We start from the raw sequence: 10,528 nt of genomic DNA, 5'->3' as shown, positions 1-10,528 counted from the left end.
AGCACGAAAGAAAACAACAACAACAACAACAGCCACTGTGCAGCAAGTGTGCAATTAACTCTTGTGCGCCAAGATCAAAGCGATTAAAGCCGCTGCCCCGACTAAAAACTGAGCCCACGTTCTGTGGCAGGGGTCCCTCTGGCTGCAGCAGACGCCTCAGACGCCGCTGCAGAACCGTAGCCGAAACCGAAACCCAATCAAGTCAAGCCAAGATCGTCATCATCGGGCTGCTGCTTGTTGTTTTTAGTTGCCTACCTTGCTGCAACAACAAAAGAACGTGCCCCCAAAAAGGCCACAAAGGCAACACCGCAGTCTTGTTAGGGGGGCAGGGGGCTGGCTGCAGTTGGGCAGAAACTGCCAGCCAGGCTGTCTGCCAGGTATCCTGTAAGCGGCTCAAATGATTGTTGGCCATTTACAAGTGTTAAATGTGCATTAAAGCCTGGCCGACACTTTGGTTTCGAGTGCGGCAATTTTCATTATAAATGCGCCACATTTGGCCAGCGGGGGCGATCGGACTGTGCGGAGACAAATGGCCGCACGATGCGTCCCACTTGGCTAATAACTCATTCAACATACTTAATAAAAGCCGCCGGCAAACGTTTCAAGTTTCGTACACACTTTTCATATACCCTGTATTCACAACAAAACGGGCTGTACAGGCTGTGGAGATGAGTGTTAATATGGGGCGGGTCAGGCATCGCCAACATTTAAGAGTCATTCATCAAGTGCCGAATTGGTTCAACCATGTTCCATCTGGATGTCTGTCTGTCATTTTGGTTATAGTGGCAACTATATGAGTTTTGGATTTACTGGATATATTGGTTCGCTAATAAGTCGAATCTGTTATATGCACAAATTTACATAAGTAAATATACCTCACTGCATAGGGATGTCTAAGTCGAGTATTCTTCGTGGTTTCTTGGACTTATACTTAGTTCAACGTTAATCACATAAGCATTAATAACTAGCTCACTGTATAGGGTATCTCTCTAGTCGAGCACTTCGCAGAATAGTTGGTTTCTCGGTATAGCTATTGCATATATTTATGTATCACAGTTATATATTTGCTTAAGCTTCATTCAAAAAAATGCCTGACATTAATCGTTTTTAAAATAAATGTAAGAAGTTCACCCATTTTCAGAATTTGACATTCGTGTTAAATTCACAATTAATTGAACGAGTCACAAAACTGAGGCCTTTCGCTGTGCTGCTCCAGAAGCAAACCCATTTAACTATATATTAAAAAGCTATCTCTTTCAATGAGTTATTTATTCACGTTACGACGGGGTTTTGCTAGATTCCACCCGCAACTGTGGAAATCAATGAGAAGCGGTTGTTCAACAAGTTGTTGATTATCAAATTACAAATTGTTTTCGCATTTAAAAAATAAATGACATCCTCATATTATAAATCAAATTGAAGCTGAAAAGATAATATATATATATAGATAATATAATATATAATATATATATATAATATATATATATATATATACATATGAAATATAATCAAATTGAAAAAACATATTCAATCGAAGTTTTATTCTTCATCAAAAGTATGCCACGATTTTTAATTGAGCAATTTCCATATAATTTAGCGCGCATCCCAAAAGTATGCAACGCTTTTGCAGCTGGCAGCACAGGGTGGTTCGGTACCCAATCGTGATTTGGGCTTGCAAATTTTTCAATTAAAAGCTAATTTCGTAACATTTAACAGTTGCTTGGTACTTATAAATAAAAAATAAATTGCTTTTAATTTACACACATTTAGTCAAACGATTAAATTTAACAAAAATCGATAACAGTGGGACAAGACAGCCGTAAGCTTTGCAGAGCGCAAAGTTGGCCAAGACCGGTTTTTCCTCAATGGCCCACAAGTGTTGTGATTGTGGGAGAATGAGGGAATGCCAGAAGAGAAAGCATTCTTGTTGCACGCCAGCTTTGTCTGTCTCTGTTGACGTGTGCAACAGCTAAAATGTAAAAGATCTTGCTGAAATTATATACACACATATATAAATATATTTATTTATTCACTTTTGGATATAAAAACATGGCCGCAAGTGTTGTTAAAGCGCCCAAATGCACAAGGAAGCCAAAAGATTTGCCCAAAAGAGAGTCCGCCCAGCTCAACGATGACAATTGGTAAGCATGCGCATAAACGAATGACCGAAACAACGAACTTGATGTGGACACTATGATTTTCTAACTGTTCATCAATCAGGCGCTGGTGGGCATTCATGGGCGCGGTGCTTCTTATTACTTTTGCCACACGCTTCTATAAGGTAACCGAGCCGGATCATATCTGGTAAGTTCAATACGATCTCAATAGTCCCAAATTGTAGCCAAGTGTATTCATGCTTTCAGTTGGGACGAGACGCACTTCGGCAAAATGGGCAGCTGGTACATAAACCGCACCTTCTTCTTCGATGTGCATCCGCCGCTGGGAAAGGTATGTGTTTGAAATTTTAAGCATGCACTGAAAGAAATGTTTACCTTTAAAATTAGCAAATCGACAAATCAAAAAATGTTTCATATTTATAGAAAAAAAATTCTTGTTTTTTAAATTTTAAATTTCTGATAAATATAAAATAGCCTAGACAGCTGCAAATATTTAATTTCTGTTGATCAAATTCAAGCGCCATCTAAACCCAAGTCGCGCTAAAACGGGAAATGGGGAATTATAAACATTTTTGAAAAGTTAAGGGAGAAATAACTTTTCAGTAGAGATACAATTCCGTCACTTACTTCCTCACTCTCTCTCTCTCTCTCTCTCTCTCTCTCTCTCTCTCTCTCTTTCTCTCTCTCTCTCTTTCTCTCTCTCTCCTCCACAACTCTCGTTAACTCTCACTCGCACTCTTTCCAGATGCTGATTGGTCTTTCCGGCTATTTGACGGGCTACAACGGCACCTTTCCATTTGAGAAGCCTGGCGACAAGTATAACGAGACGCGCTATCAGGGCATGCGCTATGTGAGTATCGAATTTGAATTGTTTGTGCCACTTGGCCAGCTAATCTGTTGCCTTGCAGTTCTGCACAACGCTGGGCGCACTCATCATGCCCATGGGCTTCGATACCGTCTACGATCTGACGCGCTCCCATGAAGCGGCTCTGCTTTCGGCCGCCTATCTGATCTTTGGCAAGTAGAGTAGATCATCGCAGCAAACCCAATCTTATCAAGTGCTCGCGCTCTTTTTGCAGATGTGGGCATGCTGACGCTTAATCAGTACATACTGCTGGATCCGATACTGCTGTTCTTCATGATGGGCTCGGTGTGGGGCATGGTCAAGATATCGAAGTGCACCGCCGCGGGCGGCTCCTATACGGCACGCTGGTGGTTATGGCTGCTGCTCACCGGGACAATGCTCTCCTGCACGATAAGCGTTAAGTTTGTGGGCCTGTTTGTGGTGCTGCTAGTGGGTTTGCATACAGCAAGCGAGCTCTGGCTGATACTAGGCGATCTGCGCAAGCCCATTGTGGAGACGGGCAAGCAGATAGCGTGCCGCGCTGTGGCGCTCATTATCTGGCCCATACTGCTGTACACGTTCTTCTTCTACATACATCTGAGCGTGCTGAATCGCAGCGGCAACGGGGATGGCTTCTACAGCTCGGCGTTTCAGTCTCGGCTCATTGGCAACTCGCTGTACAATGCGAGTATGCCGCGAGACGTGGCCTACGGCTCGTTGGTGACCATCAAGAACCACAAGACTGGCGGCGGCTATCTCCACTCGCACGCCCATCTCTATCCCAAGGGCAGCGGCGCTCGTCAGCAGCAGGTGAGCGGACACATGCAAGCTGAGAGAGGCTGGCATCAATAAGATTGACTCCTCTTACAGATCACCACCTATACGCACAAGGATGACAACAACATCTGGCTGATCAAGCCGTACAACAAGCCAGCCCTGCCCAAGGACGAGCTGCGTCTGCTGCAACACGGCGATCTGCTGCGCCTGGAGCATCTGGTGACCAAGCGCAATCTGCACTCGCACAGCGAGCCGGCGCCCATGACCAAGAAACACCTCCAGGTGACCGGCTACGGCGAGGTAAGCAACTAGCCTAACCTTAGCTCCTGCTCAGGATTAACTTTTTTCTTATTTTCGGGCGGCGGCAGCTGGGCGTGGGCGATGCCAACGATGTTTGGCGCGTGCTCATCGTGGGTGGCAAGCCCAATGAGACCATACACACGGTCACCTCACGGCTCATGTTCGTCCATTATCTGCAGAACTGTGCGCTCACGTCCAGTGGCAAGCAGCTGCCCAAATGGGGCTTTGAGCAGCAGGAGGTCTCCTGCAATCTAAACGTGCGCGACAAGAATGCCCACTGGAACGTGGAGGACAACCAGCACAAGCTCTGTAAGCAGACAGCTCTATAACTAATCCACAATGATGCCAATCTCAATCTCTCTCTCGATCTCTGTTGCAGTGCCCAGTGTTAGCTTTAGCATCTATGCGCCGGGCTTCTTTGCACGCTTCCTTGAGTCCCATGCGGTCATGCTCCAGGGCAATGCTGGCCTCAAGCCCAAGGAGGGTGAGATCACAAGCCAGCCCTGGCAATGGCCCATTAACTATCGGGTACGTATTCTGAGACTATGCAACTTAAGCACTTAAGCACTTAACTTAAGTTGAAATCTTAAATCCATTCTTTTTCATTCATACTTCTATCAAGGGTCAATTTTTCTCTGGCACCAGCTATCGCATTTATTTGCTTGGCAATCCCGTCATCTGGTGGAGCAATCTCATCTTTCTGCTGCTCTTCGTCGTCGTCTTCCTGTACAACGCCGTGCTGGAGCAGCGCCGTGCCGGCCAAGCGGCTCTCCAGGCCACTGGCCAGCCCGAGGAGCTGGCTGCCACAACCGAACTGTGCAGCTGCTGTCCAGCTGGCAGCGATCAGCAGAAATCAGCTGAGGACACGGCCACAACTGGACTGAGTGACTCGGCCATGTCCTTGCGGGCAGCTGCCTGGCTGTTCATCGGCTGGCTGCTGCACTATTTGCCCTTCTGGGCCATGGGTCGAGTACTCTACTTTCATCACTATTTCCCGGCATTAATTTTCAACTCTTTACTCACGGGTAAGTGCCTGGCTATCGGGGCTAAGTGTAATGAAGGAAATGTGCTTAACTCTTTCTAAGCCTCGGAGAACGAGAGCAGCTCGGCTAGAAAACTTTTTCATAGCATATTGCAAAGACTCGAAACCCATTTTCATTTTCCATATAAAAGGATCTTAGTGGCACAGGGTTTCTGGCAGTCGGTCATTACCGACTGGAGCATTTTGTTTCTTCTTATAACTGGAATGTCCTGTGATCTTTTTTAGAAAACTCCTCGGCCTTTGCTCTTATGCTAAAACTCAAATGTCCTCTGTTCGCTTTTAAAAACCGTTTAAACTTTTCTCTTATATTTTAACCCCAATGTCTCGTATTCTCTTGTAGAAAACACGTCCTTTTTAGTTCTTTTAATTCGAATGTTCTGTTTTCTTTTAGAAAAATCTTTAGACTTTGATCGTATATTTCAACTCGAATACCCTATGATCTCTTTAAGACAACTCTTTAGCCTATGCTCTTATACTATAACTCGAATGTCCCTTAAACTTTTGTAGAAAACTTTTAAGCTCGAATGACCTGTGTTCTCTTTTAGAAAACTCTTCAGCTTTTGCTTTTATATCTTAACCAGAATGTTTTGTGTTCTCTTCTAGAAAACTTTAGAATTTGTCCTAATATGTTAACTCGAATATCCTGTGTTCGATTTTGGTAATACCTTCAGACCTTGGACTTCTCTTCAGACTTTGCTCTTATATTTAAGTTCGAATATCCTGCAATCTTTTTTAAAAAACTCTTCAGCCTTCCCTCTTATACTATAACTCGAATGTCCCCCAAGCTTTTGTTGAAAGCTCTTCAGACTTTGCTCTAATAATTTAACTCGAATACCGTGTGATCTCTTTTAGAAAACTCTTCAGCCATCTGGCTTATATTTGGTTCTCTTTTGAAAACTCCTAGATTTTGCTTTTATATTTTAGCCCATTTGTCCTGTGCTCTCCTTTCAGGCATTATGTTCAACTACATTATACGATCGCTACCAAGGTGGCTGCAACATGTGCTGCTGGGCACGTTGCTCTCGGTGCTTGTCTATAGCTTTGTGCTCTTCTCCCCGCTGGCCTATGGGATGAGCGGGCCGCTGGCAAATGAGCCCAACTCCACGATGCACAACCTCAAGTGGCTGGCGACGTGGGAGTTTTAGGAGAACCAATTGAAACATGCGGCTTGCATAGAAAGAAGCATATTTTATATATATAAAAATAGACAAATGCGCTTATATAAAATACATAAAAAAAAAAAATGTTTTTTTAAATTAAAAAAAAAATCAACATATATCCTAGCCGTACGAAAATAAAAAATATAGATAACCACATGCAAGTTATAAATATAAATTAAGCATTCGCATCAGTCGAAGATGCCCAGCTCGTCGAATCGTCGGAGTGCATAGCGCAGGGTATCCGCGGTGCGTGGATTTGATGAGAACATCAGCTGCACCTTCTTCTTGGCGAAATCCTGATCGGTAAGTGCCTCAATGCTTATGTCAAAGGAGTCCTCCTTCATCATGGTGACCATGGGCAGAAATGCGTACGACGAGAAGAACCCATACAGCTCCCGTGCATGGATCTCCTGCTGCAAGTCCGCATAGCTGGGCACAAACTGTGAATGCATCCGCTCTAGGCTTTCGCGGAGTGAGGCATAGTACGTCTGTATAAGGAACTCGCGCCTGTGAATCAGCACATCCAGCTGGACGCTGCTGTTGAGAAAGAAATTGATATCGCAGCCGGGACTGCCAAAGAAGCTGTTCTGAAAGTCCACCTGCAAGCAAACGGATTCTTTAGCACTCGCACTGGCCAATGCCAATTGGCTGGACACTCACGAAGATGGCATCGATGGGCTTTGTGGGCAGCTCGTCGTGATATTTGTACATGAAGTTGTTCACCCACAGATCGCCGTGATTAAGCACTGTGATTTCGCCGGGCGTCGGCCGGCCCGTCATCACCAGGTTCTCCTTGATATTGTCGCAATGGCGATGCAGCTTATCCGCCAGCTGCTCGTAGCCGGCCCACTTTGCCACCACATTGGCCAGCGTTCTCAGCTGGAGTGTCATAAAGTTAATGAACCGCTCGTTGGTTCGTATATAGTTCTCATCGAGCATGCCGCTGGTGAAATGCTCCCGCACGCTAGGCTCCTGTTGAATGGCAAACGCCTTCAATGTAGATAGTCAGAGATTGTGAGCCATTTGGGCGTACTTACCTTCTCGGCCAGCAGCATGGAGCTGGCATGAAATTTACCCAATTTCTTGAGTATGACCACGCAGTGCTCCTCGTTGAGGCCGTTTTGGCGGCTGGCCAGCTTGTAGCCGTACTGTGTGAGGTCATCGAAAACAATCGTTTGGATGGGCTCACGCGTTGTGTAGAAGCACTTGGCGCCGAACTTGGAGCCATCGCCGATGAGCACCTCCAGCTTGCCGAGCACATCGAAATAGAAGATTTTCTCGCGCAGATAAACGGCCAGTTCCTCAAGGAATTGTGTAGCCGGCGTAATGGCAATGCTCTTAACGATCAGTGCCAGCTCCTCGTCCAGCTGGCGTTTGCTGCTCCGATACAGGGCACGGGCCCGGTAGATTTTGCTGCAATAATTTTCGCCGCCGCCGCCGCTGGACTCGGAAAATATGATCTTCTTGATGTCGACACGCATGTCGCGCAGCCCATCCTCGAGAGCGGCCTTGAAGAAGTCCTCGTTCAGATATTTGGGGGGCTCGCTGGTGCGCTTCTCGCCTTCCAGCTTCATGTTGCACGCTCGCCAAATCCTAAATGCCTATATGCCACGGCCTCAGACTTAAATCCTTAAAGCCTGTCGAGCCGTTGTCGCCTGTAAGCTTTAACAGTGCTGTCTAGGGTATATCCTGTATATCCGCCGAATGGTCGCGTTGAGCCCGCTGCCTTGGTCTGTGTCGCTTGGAAAACTGTGACCGGGCCAGGCGACTTCTCTAAATATAAGTCTGATTATCGACTTTTTGACGCGGTGCTTATCAAAGTTTGCTCGACATCAACTTCGTGCCGACATCGGGTACGCGAATCGATACGCGCTAAGTCTAATGCACATGATATGGTCGGCCCTATACATATATATACACATATACACCTAGGTACGTTCATGTATATACACATATATATAAAATAGGTACTCGTACTTATGTAGAGATGTTCATGGTATATGATATGCAGTCTCACTGAACTGTTGCGTTATAATCATAATATTTGCGAATTAATCTATCTAATAAATCGTCGAGTGGTCGCGACGCCACGCACATAAGACCCCGTGCTCCTCGACCCGCATCCTCCCGCAGTCATCAACTAAGATACCCAGAACCAAGTTATACGAATGCATGCGACTAATGTCCAGCTCGTATTCGAATAACGTCGCGCTATATAGCTATAGGTGGAGCTGGATCCAATCAAATGAGAAACATGTCAGACCTGTGTACCTGATCCTCAACATATACAAGTACATATATAGACAATCGCGAAATTTCACGGGATGCTGTGCTGATGTATTTTATTTTTTTATTTTTTGGCTATTGCACATGATTCCGATTGTATAAGTATATATATTTATGTATATACATTTATAGAAGTATAGAAATATGTATTTGAAAAGGCAACTAACCGGAACTCATCAAGACTTTGGCACAAGCACGTTGAGAAGAAACTAAATATATGTATAAATTTATATATGTATATATTTATATTATATATAGCTAGACAAAGATAGATATAGATATATATATATACATATATATATAGCTGAACAAAGATAGATATAGATATATATATATACATATATATATAGCTGAACAAAGATAGATATAGATATATATAGCTGAACAAAGACAGATATAGATATAGATATAGATATAGATATAGATATAGATATAGATATAGATATAGATATAGATATAGATATAGATATAGATATATAGATATAGATAGATATAGATAAGATCTAGATATAGATATAGATATAGATCTAGATATAGATATAGATATAGATATAGATATAGATATAGATATAGATATAGACTATAGCTATCGATATAGATATAGATATAGATATAGATATAGCTCTGATATAGATATAGATATAGATATAGATATAGATATAGATATAGATATAGATATAGATATAGATATAGATATAGATATAGATATAGATATAGATATAGATATAGATATAGATATAGATATAGATATAGATATAGATATAGATATAGATATAGATATAGATATAGATATAGATATAGATATAGATATAGATATATATATATATATATATATATAGATATATATATATATATATATATATATAGATATAGATATAGATATAGATATAGATATAGATAGATATAGATATAGATATAGATATAGATATAGATATAGATATATAGATATAGATATAGATATAGATATAGATATAGATATAGATATAGATATAGATAGATAGTATCTAGATATAGATATAGCTAAGATATAATATTAGATATAGCTATAGATAATAGCTAGTGATATAGATATAGATTCGATATAGTTATAATATAGCTATAGATCTACGCTCTAGATATAGATATAGATATAGATATAATATAATATAGCTATAAGATATAGATATCGATATAGATATAAGATATAGATATAGATATAGATATAGCTATAGTATAGATATCGATCTAGATATAGATATAGATATAGATATAGATAATAGATATAGATATAGATATAGATATAGATATAGATATAGCTATAGATATAGATATAGATATAGATATAGATAGAGATTTAGAAAGTTGTCTCGAAATATGGACTTCTAGATAGAGGTATACCTATAGGTGTGGGTTTATGTTCTTGTATAGTTAAAACGGTTGTGCACGTGTTGCATTATGAACTTCTTCTTAGAGCTTATCAGCTGTCAGCTTAATACGCTTGGTAACTTTTGCAAATACCTTGAACCACACCTGGCCGATAGTGACAATATATTTCAATTTTCTTGGTTACAAAATTGCACGTCGGAACTTGGACTCAGACAATCCCAACAGAGAATTAAAATGCAGTGCGGGATACCGGAACAAATTTAATAAATTTGATCGGATATTTAATAACTTATTTATTCAAGATAAAATCTTAAAGAAGAAGAAAGACACATTAACATCTGTTTGAATTGGAAATGCATTTGAATCGATAATTATCGATTCGTATAAAATATTTGTTGATTTTCTTTACACTTTCTAGCCGATGAATTTTCGGTCTATAGATCATTAGTTAGATTTCCAGACTACAATTAATGCACTAAGTGCATGCCACGAGATTTAGTATAACCGAATGGCACATTATTTAAGACCCTGAAGCAGATAACCTGTGTCATGTGTGTGCGTGTGTGCATATGCATGTGAGATTGCGACATATACTGATGACCTTGATAGCTGCTTTTTTTCGGGGGCCGCACAACAA

The 10,528-nt window shown here is 41.8% G+C and overlaps 2 protein-coding genes across 2 annotated transcripts; one reads left to right on the top strand and one right to left on the bottom strand.

The window, feature by feature from the left end:
- Window positions 1-2,049: 2,049 nt before the first annotated feature.
- On the top strand, window positions 2,050-6,244 carry LOC115765094 (protein O-mannosyl-transferase 2). Its single transcript, XM_030708478.1, has 11 exons — window positions 2,050-2,141; window positions 2,221-2,304; window positions 2,364-2,448; window positions 2,863-2,967; window positions 3,026-3,134; window positions 3,197-3,771; window positions 3,832-4,038; window positions 4,107-4,347; window positions 4,418-4,566; window positions 4,661-5,063; window positions 6,032-6,244. Exons 1-11 carry the CDS (start codon window positions 2,050-2,052, stop codon window positions 6,223-6,225), a joined length of 2,244 nt encoding a protein of 747 aa, XP_030564338.1. The 3' UTR covers window positions 6,226-6,244.
- Window positions 6,245-6,359: 115 nt separating this feature from the next.
- Window positions 6,360-7,988, bottom strand: LOC115765204. The gene is made up of 3 exons (XM_030708644.1): window positions 7,278-7,988; window positions 6,901-7,212; window positions 6,360-6,839 (listed from the first exon to the last, which is right to left on the bottom strand). The coding sequence occupies exons 1-3, from the start codon at window positions 7,812-7,814 to the stop codon at window positions 6,429-6,431; spliced, it is 1,260 nt and encodes a 419-aa protein (XP_030564504.1). The 5' UTR covers window positions 7,815-7,988; the 3' UTR covers window positions 6,360-6,428.
- Between the last annotated feature and the right edge of the window lie 2,540 nt (window positions 7,989-10,528).

Source organism: Drosophila novamexicana, unplaced genomic scaffold (assembly GCF_003285875.2).
Source record: "Drosophila novamexicana strain 15010-1031.04,08,12 unplaced genomic scaffold, DnovRS2.1 tig00000932-arrow-arrow-pilon, whole genome shotgun sequence".
NCBI lineage: Eukaryota > Metazoa > Arthropoda > Insecta > Diptera > Drosophilidae > Drosophila > Drosophila novamexicana.
Note: the sequence above shows the minus strand (reverse complement) of the source record. Positions and strands in the feature narration are given on the sequence as shown.